Genomic DNA, 21173 nt, shown 5'->3' with positions numbered 1-21173 from the left:
AGTTGTTGCTTGAAATGTCGATCTGACACATGAACGACTCATTTATTATATGACATAATAGGTCAACCAGAAAGGGGCCGTATTAACATGGTGTTAACCCGCTGAAAAGACACATATCGCCCCCTAGTGTGGAGGAGGAGGAGGACATGTTCCCGTCAGTTATTCCATTTTCTCCACTGCATGTAAACTGGGACAAGGACTGTAGTCAGAAAGTTGAACTGAGCTGTGATGGAGCTTTGTCTCCCTCTGGTGGTGAAACGATGAACTGCATGATGTCAGTTTAATGGCCACAGAGAAACTATGATGATCACTGCCCTCCAGTGGCCACTGTCAGGAACTACAACTGTCCACATCCCATAATACTCATGTCCACACTGAGACACACTGACCGCAGTGTTTTAGCTCTGATGTTCTTCAGACTCATAATAAAACACGTTATCACACAGATATTGACTCACTGCCCCCTGGTGGACACACACAGGAAGTGCAGCCACACAACACTGAAAAATGAAGAGGATTATGATAGAAAATAATAACACTCCGAATCACTCATGTGCAAACATTTATTTTAGTGTTGGTGTAAATTTGAACATATCTTCTCAGACCCTGTCATCATGTAACAGCATTTCAGAAAGTACACACATGTGTTATTGTTGAAATTCAAGATTTCAACAATAACACATGAGAACCCATTTTTCTTGAAGGGAAAATGATGCTGGATATGAAACAGTCATGTAGAATAGAACATATTTCTGATGTTATTTTGTAAAAACACCACATAGTGTCCTAAATGTGTAAAGTGACATATATGTTACGTCAGAGATGCCTTTTATATGCATTTGCACAATATAAATAAAAATTGCCTCTTTTTTTCATTAATATTTAAACAGACATCACATAGCTCAATGTGGGTATATTATTACCTAACATAATTATATCCTCAGTAGCCATTAATATAATTTAAACTGTTCCTTTCTCAATATAATGCAGTACACCACCACTAAGACCCACTATGAAATCAATGATGAACAAGGTGTAGTGTAAAGTCATCACCTTTTTCAAAACATCAACAAAAATGTAGAGAAGATTCTTTGAAGTATAATTCATAGTAGAACTGCTGTATTGGACTGCATTGATTAGTACAGGTGGACCTAATAAGTAGACTTTAACTATGCACATTTTTTTTTTAATGTGAAAGTTTTTTCTGAACAAACTGAAACACATACTTGTCTTTTTGAGCAGTGACAGTCGTTTCCTGGCTTCAACTGGTCTGAGGACAGAAAGGAGGTCACTCTCCTGCAGGTAGCTCAGGTCCTCAACTCCTAAACATTGCAGATGCTCCAGCAAAGGCTCAGGGTCTCTCAGTTTAGGCACTGATTTGATGAAAGACAGAAGCAGACTCTCTGCATCCATGACTAGTAGGACTAGAAGGGATGAAAAATACTGTTACTGTCAGATTTTAATCTTTCAAACTCCAGATGACTCTGAGTCAACAATGCTATGCTTCAGTGAAATTACTCTTGTCCCACAAAGCTTGTACTGAGGCAAAGGGTAATAATCTAGTTTCTGCTCAGGCTTCCAACATTTCATGCTGGTTTCACTTCATACAATGCAAATGCTGGCACATAGGACACATCATGAGGTGTAACAATAAAGTATACATGCTGGTCCTGCATCACAAGCTTGAGCTGAATCTGTCTGAATTCAAGTGCCTCACCTTGGTTTAAACACAGAAAGAGTACCTTCTCGTACTGAGTGCCTTTCCACTGCATCTCGGTAGCTGCTCAACATTGGGTTCTTTAACTAAGGTTTCTCCTACTGCAGAGTGCACTGCTTCACTGTACAGTTCAGCATGGAAAGGAGTGGAGTTCTTAACCACAAGATTATGCCATGAAATCAACTCTCACCACTTATCTGCAGAGAGAAAGAAAAAAAATGATTAATCATGAAATTTGCCAAAATCAAAATACATGCTGTTGGTTGTGAAAAAGTTGACCTAAACTGTGTTAGCAGATCTCCCCTCAATAAACTAGAAGATGATCGTTAGCTTATCCTTTACATATTTTCAGTATTGTTTTGAATTTCATGTTGACCACTGATTAGTGTTGCACCAAAATTAAAATGTGAAAAACCCTGAAAAAGGCAGAGTAGGTTGCTCCTCCTATATTTGTGAGAGGCAAGAGGAAGATGAAAATATTAGTTTTAAGAAAGAGTAACTGGTTGAAATAAACCATTACCAAATCTCAGTATCATTTATAAAACATTTGTTCTCTCTTCTTTGGAGGAAAATCAACTTAAAATGGCTTATTAGTGACACCTGCAAGTGGAGGAGTAGGAGCAGTCTGCGTGGAAAGAAGACTTTGACATTTTGACACGTTACATTAAATCCAGCTTCCTATCCCAGCCAGAAATCATGGCATTTCAAGTCACACAGTAAAAGTTATGGCCAAAAAATTAGTGAAAATGTAGAAGAGGGTTAATAATCGATTATTGTTCATTGTTGCAGCTCTAAACAAATGTTGTTCCTCTTTCTCTCCGCCTGTGTCAGTCAGTTCACAAAAGTAAACGTAATGACTCACTGTTAAGTGCTAAGCTAACCTTAGCATAAATAAAATAAAAAGTGGTTGGTCTGGCTGACTACTAACACTCATAGATATATATCTATGACTAACACTGGCAGACGCCGCCACCGGCCATACTTTTGTCATCACAGTTAGCTAAAATTTCAATTGACGACATGCTAGCGGATTGGTTTTGTCGACTGAGTAAAGTCAGAGGCATGTGGTAAATAAAGCTAATACCACTACGCTTCAGTTTGATACTTGCCTTCTGCCTTCGTCCTTCCTCCAGCCTCGACATTAGCTGCTGTTTGCTCCACGTTTCTGTGACCAAACGGGAACAGCCGCGTGGTGGTTGTTGACCTTGTTAAGCGTAACGTCAAAGACGGATGTTCAGTGTCCCAACAGCCAATGGCATGTCTTCTTCTTCTTCTTCTTCTTCTTCTTCTTCTTCTTCTTCTTCTCCAACCGTTTCTGTCGACCAATCCAAACGGGACCCGCGCTTTTCAAAGCACGCGCTCCAATGACATGTCGCGTTCACGTTTTTGTCGTTTGTGTTTGTGCAGGGAGACGTTGCAGCAGTAAAATGTCTCGTGATTACACGTGTTTTGTTCAGACATGCTGTGAAATAATTCAAGACGTTTTGATTTACATTGGATTGTGTATATATATATATATATATGTATATATATATATATATACACACACACACACACAATAGCCTACAGTGTTAAATAGTTATTTTACTATTAATTTCTCAGTAATTTTAAATTAAGTTTTGTTGATTTTGAGTTTATTCCATTAAATAACAGACAAATATTTGTAAAATTACGACATTTGTGAACATATTTTAACAATACATATCTGTATTTCTAAAGTGTTTTTGTAAAAGAACACAAATATCACGTGTTCACATGTATTTTTCAGTTACAGCGATTTCTTGTTATTTTACATTTGATCTGTAAAATTGCAGTCTATTTCGTTGATTGTCCAGAATGTTTCTGTATTTTTAAAATACAGAAATAATATGTAAATGTAAAATACTGTTATATTATTATTATTTTTTTTTTTTTACAGTGCAGGATAAACAGAGGTTTTAGTCACTGGTCCTGAAGATCCATTAAGATATCACAGTCTGTAAACAATCTGGGCCTGATTTTTGACTCTGAGCTTAGTTTTATTCCACATATCACAAATATTACAAACATTGTCATACAGTATAAAATAAAATTAACAATACAATACAGTACTAAAAGCAAACATGTACAGCGTTGTAGTATTAGACAGTCCAAACATACACAAGAGATATAAAAAATAAATAAATAAATAAATACCAAGCAGATCTAAAAACAGACGTTCAGATTTAACAGTTTATACATGGTTTGTCCACAGGGAGCAGTGTTGGGGGCTGAGGATGCTGTGGCCTCCTTCACTCCCTCCTAAAACCCTGGAACTCAACTCCTCCAACTTCTCATCCACTGGGTCCAGTTTCCTCAGGGACGGACCACAAAGAGTCTGAGTGGGTCTCTAACATCCTCAACCACCTGCACCAACACCAGAGCCCCCTCCTGTTACACCCTCTACTACACTAATTAATGCATCAGACCCTCAAACATCAACAACTTATAAACAGTCACAAAATGGAAATATGGATTGTCATCAACTTTCATAACAACAGTTTAAATAAGAAGTAAAAAAAGTAAAAGTAAAAATTCAGCAAAAAAAAAACAAAAAAAAGCAATACTGTTTTGTTTTTTGTTTTTTTAATACTGTGAGCTCCTTGTAACTGAATGTTTGTGGTAACAGCTGATCAGCGTCTACAGCAGCGTTTCTGGATTTACATAATTAAATGGGGGTGTGGTTCATGTGGCTATTTTTAGGTTTTGAGAAAATGAAGGCCACAGGGTCACATATACAGAAGAAGACGCTTATTCACACGGGACTAGTTTGATCTGGGACCTGTAGTGATTTGTAGTAATGCTGGAGAGTGTCTGTGAGTCTGTAAAACTAACTAAAAGTAAAACTGACACAGCAAATGACCATATATCTGGTAACACGTATGTCCTGTGATGATACTAATCCAGTGCAAATGTTTCTGACCCATTCACCTATTTAGACGATGAAATTATTGAACCAAGTATTTAAGGGTTTATCTGCAAATGTGGGGCTGGATTAAATACTGACATATGAATTATCCATCATAATTTACTAAAGTAACGAACGCTTTCTAAAGTATAAACTGCCCTCTGACATGTGGTGGAGTGAAGCGTAAAGCAGCAGAGGGGTTCAGCACCTTCTCACTGATGGATGGACCTGATGTTTCTGATGAAGTATTTCTGGAGACTTCAGACGTTTGCTGGATCATTTCTGTTCAGGAATTCTCAGCCTCATCGTTGCCACTGTCTGCAGGAGTCAACACCAGAATAGATTAGTACAGGTCATAATAAAACACGGAGGTCATCAGATGTTTAAGCTTCTTCTCTCGTTTCACTGAGGATTCACCAGAAGCTAAAGACACAGGTCAGTGTGTCTGACAAAGAAACATCTAGAGATGAATGAAGTCACTTTCTACATCAATGTTTCACTGCACAGACTAAAACTGAACCCAACCCAACCCAGAATTCACTAACCCCGGATCTCAAATAGACACTGCAGCACATTTCAGAAGGAAACCACACCACTGAAAATAATTATAATTATTAGAATAATTAAATATATCCTCATGTCTTACTTGTGTCTATGAACTTAGATGAAATGATCCGTCCTCCAACAGAGTCAGGATCTAAAACACAGAAACATTCACATTATTTTACTACAAAGTTTCTGTTAAAGTCACAACTGGAACTACAACAATACCAACATGAAAATAAATGACAAGACTCAAAGAAATCTCAACTATGGTCCTTGTATCAGAGTGAAAATCTCCTCCGTTGTGACTTTATTAACATGTATAGTTTGAATGTGTTGATGAGGGATGGACTGAGACTGAGAGATTAGACTCTTCTGTCTCTAGGAGATAAAACCTCATGGAGTCCATCAGGAGTCAGTTCTTGATCCATCAATGACTCCACTTCACTCACTTATTCACTGAGAAAACCTTTAAACAACTTCACAAAATGGATTTTCAGACCAGAAAACTATTAATCTGATGGACAAACTACATGTAGAGAACTACATTAGAAAAGAAAAGAAAACTACGACAAATGATGAAAACTAGAAAAACTTTCTTACCCCAAAACTTCTCAACATGAAACCTGGATGCAGCATGAATGACTTAACAGCTGTAATGAGACACTTCAGACTGAGGAATGATCACAGAGTCTCTTCTCCAGTAGGTTTCACCGTCTGGTTTAACTCCTGAAGTCTCCACTCCGTCCTCTTTAGTCAGAACACAGTGATTCTTCTTGATGTTCAGGATGATGTCTGATGTGTTGAAGCCTCTGGCTCTACATGTTAAACCCTTTTTATTATCACTATCGATGATACTCATCTCCACCTCAGGTTGAGCTGGAAGCAGAAAAGATGAGGTGATGTTTGGAGGGAGGCTACGTAGCAGCATGATACAGACCAATGTCACCACATATGATCAGTTTATAACACTGACGTCCTCATAATGAACTCCATCAGTCTTCTTGTAGAGTCACATTTACACTTTGAACATTGAACAGATTCATCTTGATGTAAATAACATGAACACATGAATTAAATACATGTGGTCTGTGTTTAAATCCAGCCAATAAATTCATGAGACATTCATTCAATTAATTTCTGATTTAATTATCTTTTATCTGTACATTTTATCCCAGTTTCTGATGTTTTTTTACTCACAGAGTTTAATATTTTAACCTTTAACTTCCTTCAGTCCCTAAGAACTGAAGAAGATATTCAGATGAAACGTCTTCTGTAAACTTTACGAGTTCAGTCGCTTTTTAAACATCTTTTCATTTCTATTCATTAGTGAATCAACTGTTGTTAAACATAATGGCCACAAGGTGGCAGTATCTCTAATAATAAGGCTCTTTTATGCAGGTCGTTAGTTGGACAATAACTAGAGTTAAAGATGTGATAGAATAAAGTTTAGTAGTGGTGTGTGATACTGAATATTTTAAATACAGGCCAGTATCAGCGACACCGATACTTTTCATTGAATAAGGTGGAACTGGATGCGTCATTGAAGTGTGAGTGTTTTGTGTGATGTTTCCCTTTTTTATCATTATTAAATAGTTAAAACCCAGGACAGAATTAGGACAAAGTTTATAATTAAATAGAAAAAGCTTTATTATCAAATGTTTTTCAGAAAAATCTTAAATCAAAAGTCCACAGAAACCAGTAAACAAATTAAAACAAGTACTGTTGAGAAACTATAGGGCAATAATATTCAATAAATTCTGAGTCATATTATATTTAATACACGTGTTTAAATTCCAGTAAATGAGTCTGTTCTGCGCATGTGCGGTACTTTCCTGTTTGCCGAAACCGCAGCATTGCAACAAAATTGGAACTTAAAGTAAAGAATCGATCTATAGAATTTATTCTAAATAATTTTAGTCATTTCTCCTCGTCTGTGTTTCCATCGTCCTTTAATAATCGTCCATGTGAAACCATGCAGAGGTTTAGTATTTTAATTTCCATCTCCGTGTGTGTGAGTGGAATAAAGGCTCCAGCACTAAACCCAGAAACACCTTCATCAACTTCTATCACAGTAAACGACACTAAACATGAACCAGTTTACATGACTAAAACTCAACAAAGGAGTCACCTACAACAACTAATTCACCTAAAACTACTTTAAATGTTCAACAGCGGAAATGATTTAGTTTCGTTTTTACCTCGACTTTAATCAAAGGTTCATAAAACAGTGACTTACCGCTGTTTACCGTCACTACTGTCCCCAGAAGAACTACAAACACCAGCAGGAACATGTTGAATGTAAAACTGATCCTGTTCTCATTTTAAACTTAGTTTTATCCACTTTTCGATCGTGTTTATTTCTCTCCGTCTCAGTCTGATATCAACCAACTTCCTGTTCTCCACGGAAATGACGTCAGAGTGAAGTGTAATTTAGTGCAGTTCATCGAGTGGCCGCTTGAGGCTCCAGAGAGAACGAATCCCCATAAACCTCCATGTTAAAGAGACCAACTTTATATTAAACATGTTTACAGCCTGATACAGAAACTACGGGTTTGGTCTCAATAGTTTATTTCACTATTCATGAAAACCTGACGGGGCGGGGTCTTAAGAAATTACTGTTTAAAGTAAACTAATATAAAATGTATTAACTCTCTGGTTCCTCTGATTATCATCATAATAATTACTCCAATGTGATTATGTCACAATAAATAGAAAATCCTATAAAACAGGAGATTGAAGTATTTTACATTTGATTTGACATCTGATACAGAGTAACTCACATTATAACAATACTCTATAAAATTAATATATTGTTATCAGAGCATTATAGTCATAGAATAACAGAAGTTGACATGTTCACTGTTAAACCACTTCATGGAAGGTGTAGTTTTTATTTCACGGTTAGAAAAGATTTTATTCTCTCTCTCTTCTAACTGTGAAAACAATAGAAAAAAACACTAAAGTCACGATTTCATCGCCCCTCAGAATTATCTACATAAATATATAAATATAACACTTTTTCCTTTCATTCCTTCATAAAACCATTCTTACATCTGTGAGGGCTGACACCTGAGTGGGACGTCCCGCCCCTCCAGGTGAGGGAGGCGCTTTCCCCCTTTATAAGCTCAGGTGTGCACAATTACTGCCTCTGCGTTTGGGGCCTCTGAATGTCAGGCAAAGAGTCTGCGTTTCACTGCTCCCCTGGTCGGGCCCCTGCACCGAGCCAGTCACCCCACCTGGGCCAGCTCCAGCAGTAATCCTGCTGACGGATTTGGTGTCAGGCTGCTGCTTTGTCGGGATGAACGTAACCAGGCTGCAGCATCAGGACTGATTATAAGCAGTCATTTGGTTAAAGGACTGGGAAACTCTCACCTTTCTGACTCACATTCATACTGTTCAACTGCTTGTAGTTTCATCCCTGATGTCTATATATTATACACATTGTTTTAATGGTTGATGGCTGTGAACAAACTGACTTTTTACTACATTTTGTTTTGTCTTTTGTTCTAGGCAGAGGGAGGACCTGCGGGGAGTATGCGTGGGATACACACACACATCGCATGCATGATGGTAGGTTTGCAGTGCAGTGGTCACTTTATTGGTGTATAGAGTCGCCCTTTCTGTTGCTTTCCTCACGGTGTAAACACATGGTGGTTGTTGGGTTTGGCGATAGAATCTTCCTGCAGTGAGTACCCTGTCTAGTACCTTTTAAAATTAAAATTATAACCATCTGTTTCTGTTTTCATTTATTTCATTTTTGCAAATAAATGTTATTATTCCTTGACTGCACGACTACGGCTTTTCTTACCTGTAAAATTTGCTTGTGTCAATTGTCCAGCAATTGTGGCCTCTGTTGGTACTTTTTGATACCTGTTCCTCATTGTATTTACTGGACTTGGTCACACATCCAACACTTCATTAACACCTTCAACATTTCTATTTGAACCTCATTATATTAATATTTGTTCAATTTAATGAAATCAAATATAAACTTGATGAAATGTAACAACAGAAACCAGAAAATAAAAGTCCATGATCCCTGAGAGCAGCTGGTTTTTAATTTCTTCATTCGTCAGACTATATTTAGCTTCACAACATTCAATCTATACAGTATATTTGCAGTAGATTACAATTTTAATAAGTGCCACAAAATCTGAAGTCTTAGTGGTTTTTGCAAAATCCTTCTTACCCCAGGAATTCCTCACATACGTATCAGATGCAGCATGAATGACTTCACAGCTGTAATTAGACGTGTCTGATCTTTTAATCTCCACATAGTCTCTTCTCTGGAAGGTGTCGTCTTCATTCGGACGAACTCCTGAGGTCACCACTCCGTCCTCTCTGGTTAGAATACGGCCGTTTCTCTTGATATTGAGGACGATGTCTTTTGGGTAGAAGCCTGTGGCCAGACACGTCAAAATGATGTTGGTCTCAACTTTGGCGTTTCTCGCAAACAAGAACACTTCAGGAGGAGCTGGAAACAGAAAAGATGAGGTGATGTTTGGAGGGAGAGAATCACATGCTTCATTTAACATGGTACTAATTATTTATATCGCTCAGTTTATCAGATTTAACCTGTTGACTTCATGCGTCAAACATCATCTCCACTAATATAATATTGAATATAAAATAATTTCTTGCTTTACATACAGTCTCTTGTCTGATTTATGCTGTAACTCCTGAACTTCCCCAGCCAGTCCATGCACTCGTTCTCCAGGTAGCCTTTGGTGTATTCTTTCAGGACCTGGACTTCATCCCACTTCCTCTTGGTGGGGACAGCTGCATCAGTCGGGGCGACCCAGACTGAGTGGATATAATCGAAGGACAGGAAGTCGTTTCCATCATAGTTGTACATGTCCATACCACGCTGGAACTGTAGAGAGTCGTCAGGTCCTTCCACACCTTCACAGCCGTGCATCCACTGGAGAACATGGACGTCTGGAACCAAACAAAGCTCATATCTAAAAGGTCCAGAGTGAAATGTGTTTGAGGAGTTTTACAGAGCGGTGGATCTTACCGGTGTCATCCTGTCTCATCCGTTTCATCAGGATGTCGATGTTGACCTTGAACCACTGCTGCTTGCTCCGGCGGGACTGTGTTCCTTTGTCCCAGTACTCTTTAGAAAGTCGCTCTTCCATCCAGGGCTGTTTGGGAACTTTGGTCTGATGCTCACTGTCGTAGTAGTCGATCATCTTGCCGTCCAGCAGACCCATGGCTGTGAACTCGTGGATGCCCTGGAGTCCCACAGGTTTGGAGAGGGCCGTGTAGATGTACGTGAGGGAATGTTTCTCTGAGAATCACACAAAGTTCCTCCTGATTTATAATATAATAAAATCTGCATGAAGAACTAAATGTGACACGATTTCATCCATTCATTATAGATCTGCAGGTATGACTCTACATGCATGAAAACTTGCGACTTAAACAAACTTCACTTCTGTAAAACTGTACGATGAACCACAGATCATCTATTTTTACTCTGGGTTTAACTCTGTGGCAGTCGTTTCCTTCCTGCATCATTTTAGTCACATGAAGAGTTTTCATAAAATAGTTAAAAAAAGACACAAACACATACATTTAAAAACAATTTTCTCTTGACATTTAAAACGTGTTAAAGTCGTACATCTGTACCTGAACAACAGTCATCTAATTTATTATATTCTGTCGCTCTTTTGTTGTAGAGTTAGTGATGCGTATAAATTAAATTCATCTCTTAACTCACCACATGTCACCATCGGTCCGAGGAGGATGAAAACTGAGACCAGAAACATTTTAAACACATAAAACAAACTCTATGATTGTAAAGCTGAGAGAGACCAACAGGATTCTTCTTCTTCTTCTGTATCGTCTGCTTCCTTCCTCAATCTGTCAGTTATTATACAGCTGATGGTGCATTCAGGTCACACCAGGAAATTCAGCTTCTTTAATAAAAACATCAACGTTTATGATTATTAAAGAGAACGACTCTACAGACCTGGTGTATTTCAGCTCCTCATGTAGATCAGACCAGAAGAGTCTGAAGATTCTCCACTCACTTCAGTTTGTGATTTTCATCAACCTGCTTTTAAAAAGTCATGAGTTTTAAACTGATTATTTAAAGTTGAATCTACAGGAAAACGTGGATCAAGTGAAGGCGTCTGGATTGTTCCTGAAGAGACTCTGGACTGTTGAACTGATCTTAATGAGGACTGAACAGACAGACTCTCCTCAGAGGATTCACAGTTTGGTTCTGGTGAAAAGTGACAGAAACTGGAGCTCAGTTTATTCTGTCATCTATTAAACTCACACGGGAACCAGAAAGTACAGATGAAGACGAGGAGGACGCAGAAGAAGAGACGTGTTGAGTTTAATCTCAAAGGAAATAAAGACCACGGAAAGTAATGCGGGAGATTTATTCATTTTAATCACTGAGAAATAAAATGACTGAGAAATGAGAGATTCTCATTTTATAAAGATAATATACAACAATAAAAGCAAACATTTACAGTGTTGAGGCTATACTCTCTGCAGGCAGCTCCAGATCTATGGTCTGGAAACACACATGTTATGGCATAAAGACATTGAACAAAATACTTCATTATATGTACACATGTGTATAGATATAGGTAGTTGTGTATAAGTGGTTTGTATACATATGTCTTTATGCAAGGCTCTGTACAGACTAAACCAACAAATAATTCCATCCACAGTAACAACATGTTTGGTTCATATAATATCAGAGTTAATTCATTGATTACATCTGATGATTATTCCTAATCTGAAATTAAAACACACAGTGGAGTAAAATCATAAGGAATCAAAAAATATTGATTCTCACCAACTTTCAAAACAACAGTTTAAATAAGAATTAAAAACAGTAAAATTCACCAAAAAACATTAATACAAAAACAGATGAAGTCCAGGATGGAAATAAAACACCTAAAAATCATGAGTAAAATCATGACTCTTATAATGATCATTTTAATAACTGCTTAGATCATATTAAATACCCACTAATTGTTTTATAATTGATAGAGATACAGAGTAACCTAAGAATGATGGACTATGAACAGACCTTTAACCCAAAGACTCACTGGATATTATAGAAGTAGTTAAAGGAACAAACCCACGACATAACAACACTGTTTCCTCATTAAACTCAATAAATCTGAACTTTAGCTGACTTGTATCTCACTAACGGTTTTTCTTTGATATTTACTGGGATCATCTGTGTCTCATCATTATTCTTGACTCACATTTATTATAATAAGTTCTGTTGTGTTTTAGTAGCTAACCACTAAACCACAGTAGTTCATGCATTCATTAAAAAAGTAATAAAAACAAATAATGGTTTGTTGTTGCCCTACATCTACATACTGTTCCTGATAACTCAATGTTTCTGCACCCTGAGCTTTAGTCGAATCAGAAATAAACATTTAACATATTTAACAGTTTGGTTGTAACATCTTGATTAAACTTCCAGATTCTTCAAACTTCTGTATTAGTGTCATTTCTTCCAGTTCACTCTGAGGAAACACTCCTTATTCAAAAATGTTCATCCAAATGTCACATTGAAGAAGATTGGAAAGTATTTAGTCTCAGTCTCCTGCTACTGATGGATCTGATGAAGTATTTCTGGAGACTTCCGATTACTGGGAGAATTAGCATGTAGGCTTTTATAAGGTTCTGCTGGAATGAACAGAGTTATTTATATACAGATATTATAAAACATGGAGACCAGATCTATTTCTCTTGGATCTTTCTGGGTAAATGTTCATGTCTCTTTCATTAAAACACAAATTGATTGACACTTACCGTAAGAGTTCACCATTTCCGCTCTTTCTGTGAAGAAAATAAACTGACTTTAGAACCAAAAAGTCTCTCCAGCTCCTCTGGTTTCACTGAGGATTCACCAGAAGCTAAAGACACAGGTCAGTGTGTCTGACAAAGAAACATCTAGAGATGAATGAAATCACTTTCTACATGAATGTTTCACTGCACAGACTAAGACTGAACCATGGAATAAAAACTACTGCATCACATTCATGTTCATGAATCCTGTAGAAATATTCTCTCATTTCATCCATTTTACATCAAGACACAATCAGATCAACTCTCATCATCCTCATAGATCTTTACTGATGAACACACTTACCATCCAGGAGAGGTTTGTTCACATCGTTACCACCAACACACAGAGGAAATATTAGAGCTTTATGATTATTTTACAAATTTATTTCATGGTTTGTAGTGAATTGATAACAGCAACTAGATCTTTTATTCAGAGCTTTATTCCTTCCAATCAGATTTTTAATTCTCTATTTAATTCAGGAAAAAAAAAAACAACTTCATTTATATAACACATTCCTACAAAAATGCAGACAAATGAATTCATCAACCAATTACTTCTACTTCTTTTAAATGTGATCATCTGTTTTAATAGCGTTAATTAGCTTTAAGATAACTCTGGTTCTAACATCACATGGTGACATTTACAGGACTGTAACTGGATTAATAACATGTCACTGATAAAATAATTCAACTGAATCAGTAACAGAGAAATAAAACACTGACCTTGTCTAGAAGCCATAGCCTGCATTTGCATCTCTGTAAATAAAGATGAAGATGAAGTGAGTTATTTCCTCCAGTCTCATGTTTCTACAACAGTGTGTGAAGTTGGTTGTAAAACGCTGCAGCCTGTGCAGGACTAACTTGAAGGATCAGGTCAGCATTCAGTATTTTATTGTCAGTAAATGTCAGAACACATTCAGTGTTGGATATCTGCTGATAGAAACATCCACTTGACTCTTAAACTGACTCAGTGACTCCTCTGTCCAGTGTCCACGTCTGAGTGTCTGATCATCTCATAACTCTGGATTAGTACAAAAGGCAGCATCAACACTTTCTCTGAGGAAAGGACACTGGACTGATGTTTAAGCTGCTACCGATCTAGTAAATGTGTCTGGATCAGGAGGAGAGTCCAGACAACACATTGTTAGTTTGATGGTGGAGAGAAAAATCCAGAATAACATCAGCCACATGTTTTAAATCAGTCCTGCACAGACACCAACACACACACAACATTTAGAGAAGAAAGGACAGAATGGACAGAATGGACAGAAAGGACAGAGAGGACGTACCTTTTGCATCATCATTAGTACCAGCTCCTGTAAACAAACAGAGAGAATGAAGTGATGGTTGATGGTAGAAGTTGTTGTATTGAAGGACTTGTACTTGTCCACAGTCCAATAATAACAGAGCTCTGATAACAGACTCACTCCATTGTTCTTCTGGAGGAAAAGATTCTGTGGAATCTTGGTGTAAATACACTACAGACAACTCTGGATTACAGGACCTACAATCATTGATGTTGTTGAACACAGTGAAGATACACAACACTGAACCTACCAAGGATGCGTCGTCTCCTCAGTACCACCAGCACCACAACCACAACTACAGCCAGGACCAGGAGCAGGACTCCCGTCACAGCAGCAATGATGGCAGCAGTGTTGTCTCCACCAGAGTGAGGAGAAGGAAGAAGCTGATGATCTGAAACCCAGAAAACATTGCCATCAGTTTGTGTGTGTTAGTGAAATGTGGATGTAAAGTCTCAGCAAAGATTGAATTTAATGACTAAACAAAGTGAAATCAGTGGTTAGTGAAGGAGAGAAACATGTGAGCTTCAAAACTAAACCAGAGTGTCCTTTATGTTCGAGATGAATTTTAACAATAAACAACCAGAATAAAATATTTTAATCAAAATAAAAAACATTCTTACCCCAAAACTTCTCAACATGTGAACCAGATGCATCATGAACGACTTCACAGCTGAAATGAGACGTGTCTGATGTTTTAATCTCCACAGAGTCTCTTCTCTGGAAGGTGCCGTCTTCTGAACAAACTCCTGAACTCTTCACTCCGTCCTCTCTGGTTAGAATACGGCCGTTCCTCTTTATAATCAGGATGATTTTGTTTGGGTAGAAGCCTGAGACCAGACACGTCACAATGATGTTGGTCTGAACTTCAGAGTTCTCTGCAAACATCTTCACATCAGGTTTATCTGGAAGCAGAAAAGATGAGGTGATGTTTGGAGGGAGGCTACGTAGCAGCATGATACAGACCAATGTCACCACATGTATCTGTAGAGACTTTACTTGATGGAAACCAGTGATTCTCACACTTTTTGGTCATTTCCCAGTTTAAAGAAGGATTTTGAAGCTTCACGTCCCAACAACAATCCTGACAAATTACACATTTTTAAATTTTTATGAACTAACACAAAGTGATGTAACAAATCAAATCATATAAAAATGCAGTTGTGCCATCACCTGCGTCAATAAAATCATTTCCCTGGTTTTAGCCTGATGTAGAACAATGAGAAGGTTTTTTTAAAAATATTTATTTTGTGAAAGTCACTGAAAACTCGACTTCCTCCCACCTCCAAAGACGTGCTCGTTAGTCACCAACCATGGTGACTGTAAATTGACTCTAGGTGTGAGTGTGAATGGTTGTTTGTCTCTGTATTGTCCCTGTGATGGACTGGAGACCTGTCCAGGGAGGACCCGGCCTCTCGCCTGATGCCAGCTTAGACTCCAGCGACCGTAGTGAGGACGATATGGAAGATGAGATGAGTCATAAATAAATGTCACAGTTACTTGTTTTGCTCTGGTGCTGTTTGCAGGCAGTTATGTTTCTGCTGGCGCTGACTAGTGTTTGGGTGGTGTTATTACAGACAGTCAGACTGATGAAGTAGAAATGACTCACGAGGTGGAGGTCACTGTGTCTGTGTCCTGTACAACAAGAAGAGTCTTACTGGATGCGCTTTGAACTTTCCTCATTCGCCTGTTTTTGGTCGACTCTGACATTTGATCTGTTAAATCATTTCTTACAACTAAGGCTGACACATGTTTATAAACTACATATCACAAATCTTTCTCTGAGACTGTGAAGTTCCACCACACAACTGACATCTAGTTCCGGCTGATCAAGGTGATCCCTCCATCATTTACATCAGAAACACAGAGAGAGAGAGAAAGTCTCTCTTCAGCGTTAGAGCAACATGTCAATCAAAAAACAAACATCAGTCTCTGATTGTAATTAATGAGACGAATGTATCGGTGCATCCGTCCTTAAAGTAAAGTAGTCAGAAGGACAGACAATAATGCAACACTGTTTTAGTCATTTACAATCTGTGCAAAAAAGCAACACAAAACAACAAAGTTGATCCAGTTGTTAAGGCAGGTCACCACGTTACAACGAGCCTGATTTCCACTGCACATCTTTTAGAAACACGGCGACAAGCTTGTCTCTCTTGAATCATGATCAATGTTGAGCTGGGATTTTGTTTTCAGAGAAGCAGCTCAGAAGAATCTCACAGGATAAGATGTAACAAAAGGCTGGAGAATGTCGAGACTCTCTGACCAATGAGGTTTTACCCCAACCCAGAATTCACTAACCCCGGATCTCAACTAGACACTGCAGCACATTTCAGAAGGAACCACACCACTAAAAATAATTATAATTATTAGAATAATTCAATATATTCTCTATCTTACTTGTGTCTTTGAGCTTAGATGAAATGATCCGTCCTCCAACAGAGTCAGGATCTAAAACACAGAAACATTCACATTATTTTACTACAAAGTTTCTGTTAAAGTCACAACTGGAACTACAACAATACCAACATGAAAATAAATGACAAGATTCAAAGAAATCTCAACTATGGTCCTTGTATCAGAGGGAAAATCTCCTCAGTTGTGACTTTATTAACATGTATAGTTTGAATGTGTTGATGAGGGATGGACTGAGACTGAGAGATTTAGACTCTTCTGTCTCTAGGAGATAAAACCTCATGGAGTCCATCAGGAGTCAGTTCTTGATCCATCAATGACTCCACTTCACTCACTTATTCACTGACAAAACCTTTAAACAACTTCACAAAATGGATTTTCAGACCAGAAAACTATTAATCTGATGGACAAACTACATTTAGAGAACTACATTAGAAAAGAAAAGAACTACGACAAATGATGAAAACTAGAAAAACTTTCTTACCCCAAAACTTCTCAACACGAAACCTGGATGCAGCATGAACAACTTCACAGCTGTAATTAGACACTTCAGACTTTAAAATGATCACATTGTCTCTTCTCCAGTAGGTGTCACCATGTGTTTTAACTCCTGAAGTCTCCACTTTGTCCTCTTTAGTCAGAACACAGTGATTCTTCTTGATGTTCAGGATGATGTTGGATGTGTTGAAGCCTCTGGCTCTACATGTTAACATCATGTCAACATCATTGATGTTACCTGAATCCAGCTCCACCTGAGGTTGAGCTGGAAGCAGAAAAGATGAGGTGATGTTTGGAGGGAGGCTACGTAGCAGCATGATACAGACCAATGTCACCACATATGATCAGTTTATAACACTGACGTCCTCATAATGAACTCCATCAGTCTTCTTGTAGAGTCACATTTACACTTTGAACATTGAACAGATTCATCTTGATGTAAATAACATGAACACATGAATTTAATACATGTGGTCTGTGTTTAAATCCAGCCAATAAATTCATGAGACATTCATTCAATTAATTTCTGCTTTAATTATCTTTTATCTGTACATTTTATCCCAGTTTCTGATGTTTTTTTACTCACAGGGTTTAATATTTGAACCTTTAACTTCCTTCAGTCCCTAAGAACTGAAGAAGATATTCAGATGAAACGTCTTCTGTAAACTTTACTAGTTCAGTCGCTTTTTAAACATCTTTTCATTTCTATTCATTAGTAAATCAACTGTTGTTAAACATAATGAACACAAGGTGGCAGTATCTCTAATGATAAGGCTCTTTTATGCAGGTCGTTAGTTGGACAATAACTAGAGTTAAAGATGTGATAGAATAAAGTTTAGTAGTGGTGTGTGATACTGAATAATTTTAAATACAGGCCAGTATCAGCGACACCGATACTTTTCATTGAATAAGGTGGAACTGGATGCGTCATTGAAGTGTGAGTGTTTTGTGTGATGTTTCCCTTTTTATTATTATTAAATAGTTAAAACCCAGGACAGAATTAGGACAAAGTTTATAATTAAATACAAAATGCTTTATTATCAAATGTTTTTCAGAAAAATCTTAAATAAAAAGTTCATGGAAACCAGTAAACAAATTAAAACAAGTACTGTTGAGAAACTATAGGGCAATAATATTCAATAAATTCAGAGTCATATTATATTTAATACATGTGTTTAAATTCCAGTAAATGTGTTCATTTAAACAACACATTTCAGTGGGATAAATGTATTTCATCAAGGTCTTTGCATAATTTATACTTTTGGAGTTGGTAAAGTAATAAATAACAGTTTCACTTAGTTACTTTCAACACTATAACCTGCCTGGATATTCTCTGCCAATGACCTGTCAGAGGGTGGAGGATTTATCTCCTCCTCTCTCCGTTTATATAGCTCCATGTTTTCTTTTTTTTTTCTTTTTTATATGTTTATATAATTTGGTGTTTCCACTATACCTGACCAGCTTTTTACAAATCCCACATGTTGCTGTTGTCTCGATTTGAAAATACAGCCACACGGATATGTGGTACCGTTTGTAAAGCTGCTCACGCTGAAAATCAAAGCAACATTTTGTCACATTTAGCTTCAAACAATGTTTTAAAAACTGGTGTAAATTTTTGAGTCACTTTTTTGCATATTTACAACAATATTTGTCAACTGAGAGATATTTTAAATAGTTAAATCCAAATATTAAATGTTAAATCTAAATCTTAATGGTAAATCTAAATGTTTCGGGTGAAACTAAATATTTAGCTAGTATGCAAATTCAAGAGCCGGTAACCGGAAGTACCAAAATAAAAGCTCAAGGAGGTCAGAGTGTGTTTATAATGTTGAATAACGAAAAAAAAAAAAACATCTCATCCGAGGAAATTGACTCTTGGACATGAATTATCGTGATAATAACTACCTAAAATAAGAAACACGTTTGAAAAACTTTATTTGAAGGGTACTTTTTTAGCGTCATTTTAATGAAGGGTGTGGGACTTATGACCTGTAGCCACTATAGCCTATAGCCACCAGGGGGCTCACTTTGACTGATCTTGCGTAAAGGTCAGTAAGATCCTACCCTCGCGAAAATGTCAAGAGAATCAGCGTTAGCAGAAAACATCGGCGGAGCCGTTTTAGCGGCAGCGCAAAGTTATTCCACAGCCACAGGGCTACCTCGGTAACTATGTTTTCCAAATCACGCAGCATTGGATTCTTGTCAAGGTTAACTTAACTAAACTAGCTAACGGTAGCCAGTAGCGATTTGTTACAAGCACCAATGCACTTTATTCGTAGGACATGTGTTTCTATAAACAGTCAAACTCAGCTGAAAAACAACGTTTGCGTTGCCGCTAAAACGGCTCCGCCGATGTTTTCTGCTAACGCTGATTCTCTTGACATTTTCGCGAGGGTAGGATCTTACTGACCTTTATGCAAGATCAGTCAAAGTGAGCCCCCTGGTGGCTATAGGCTATAGTGGCTACAGGTCATAAGTCCCACACCCTTCATTAAAGTGACGCTAAAAACTCAAAGTACCCTTCAAATAAAGTTTTTCAAACGTGTTTCTTATTTTAGGTAGTTATTATCTCGATAATTCATGTCCAAAAGTCAATTTCCTCGGATGAGATGTTTTTTTTTTTCTTCCGTTTTTGACATTATAAACACACTCTGACCTCCTCGAGCTTTTATTTTGGTACTTCCGGTTACCAGCATTTGAATTTGCATACTAGCTAAATTAGTTTCACCTGTAACATTTAGATTTAACATTTAGATTCATATTTAACATTTAGATTTAGATTTAACATTTAGGTGTAACATTTAGATTTAGATTTAACTTAGATTTAAATTTAACATTTTGATTTAACATTTAGGTGTAACATTTAATATTTGGATTTAACTATTAAAAATATCTCTAAGTTGACAAATGTTGTTGTAAATGTGCAAAAAAGTGACTCTCAAAAATTCACGCCAGTTTTTTTAAACATTGTTTGAATCTAAATGTGACAAAATGTTGCTTTTATTTTCAGCGTGAGCGGCTTTACAAACTGCACCCCATCCTCTTCCTCTCTGCTATCCTCTGTTGTATTTTCTCTGTGTCTGTGCTGATGAACCTGAGGGGGGTAAAGTGATTATGCTCTGCACTGATGCAGGTGAGGTGAGTTTCCTGTTTGCTGAAACCGCAGCATTGGAAACAAAAGCAGAACTTAAAGTAAAGAATCAATCTATAGAATTTATTTAATTAAGTCATTTCTCCTCGTCTGTGTTTCCATCGTCCTTTAATAATCGTCCATGTGAAACCATGCAGAGGTTTAGTATTTTAATTTCCATCTCCGTGTGTGTGAGTGGAATAAAGGCTCCAGCACTAAACCCAGAAACACCTTCACCAACTTCTATCACAGTATAACGACACTAAACATGAACCAGTTTACATGACTAAAACTCAAAAGGAGTCACCTACAACAACTAATTCACCTAAAACTACTTTAAATGTTCAACAGGTAAAATGATTTAGTTTCGTTGTAACTCGACTTTAATCAAAGGTTCATAAAACAGTGACTTACCGCTGTTTACCGTCACTACTGTCCCCAGAAGAACTACAAACACCAGCAGCAACATGTTGAATGTAAAGCTGATCCTGTTCTCACCCTGAACTTAGTTTTATTAAACCTTTTATCGTGTTTTTTTCTCTCTGTCTCAGTCTGATGTCAACAAACTTCCTGTTCTCTCCTTATAAATGAGAACAGACCACTGTCAGAAATGACGTCACTAGTTTATTTTACTATTCATGAAAACCTTACGGGGCGGGGTCTTAAGAAATTACTGTTTAAAGTAAACTAATATAAAATGTATTAACTCTCTGGTTCCTCTGATTATCATCATAATAATTACTCCAATGTGATTATGTCACAATAAATAGAAAATCCTATAAAACAGGAGATTGAAGTATTTTACAT

General features: G+C 37.3%; 1 protein-coding gene and 1 long non-coding RNA gene across 3 annotated transcripts in view; both read right to left on the bottom strand.

Annotated features, from left to right (window-relative positions):
- Positions 1-20933, bottom strand: part of LOC125019937 (H-2 class I histocompatibility antigen, L-D alpha chain-like) — a 28546-nt gene extending 7613 nt beyond the window's left edge. Inside the window, exons 1-5 of one of the 2 annotated variants that reach the window (XR_007114144.1) lie at positions 20781-20933; positions 17223-17501; positions 16724-16774; positions 14947-15228; positions 13324-14717 (exon numbers count right to left, since the gene is read on the bottom strand). Coding sequence is in view for 1 of the 2 variants with exons in the window: in XM_047605091.1 (XP_047461047.1) it covers positions 9293-9663; positions 9840-10127; positions 10207-10479; positions 20781-20835 (987 nt within the window). In the remaining variant the exon portion in view is untranslated. Of the gene's footprint in view, positions 1-9225; positions 9664-9839; positions 10128-10206; positions 10480-13323; positions 14718-14946; positions 15229-16723; positions 16775-17222; positions 17502-20780 lie in introns of those variants that run through there. The other variant, XM_047605091.1, reaches the window with a different exon arrangement.
- Positions 12075-13777, bottom strand: LOC125019951. The gene is made up of 3 exons (XR_007114154.1): positions 13743-13777; positions 12984-13010; positions 12075-12857 (listed from the first exon to the last, which is right to left on the bottom strand). It is a non-coding gene; the product is annotated as an uncharacterized LOC125019951 (long non-coding RNA).
- Positions 20934-21173: the final 240 nt, after the last annotated feature.

This window comes from Mugil cephalus, chromosome 14 (genome assembly GCF_022458985.1).
Source record: "Mugil cephalus isolate CIBA_MC_2020 chromosome 14, CIBA_Mcephalus_1.1, whole genome shotgun sequence".
In the NCBI taxonomy this organism is placed as follows: domain Eukaryota; kingdom Metazoa; phylum Chordata; class Actinopteri; order Mugiliformes; family Mugilidae; genus Mugil; species Mugil cephalus.
The sequence above is the reverse complement of the archived record's forward strand: the minus strand, read 5'-3'. Positions and strand labels throughout refer to the sequence as shown.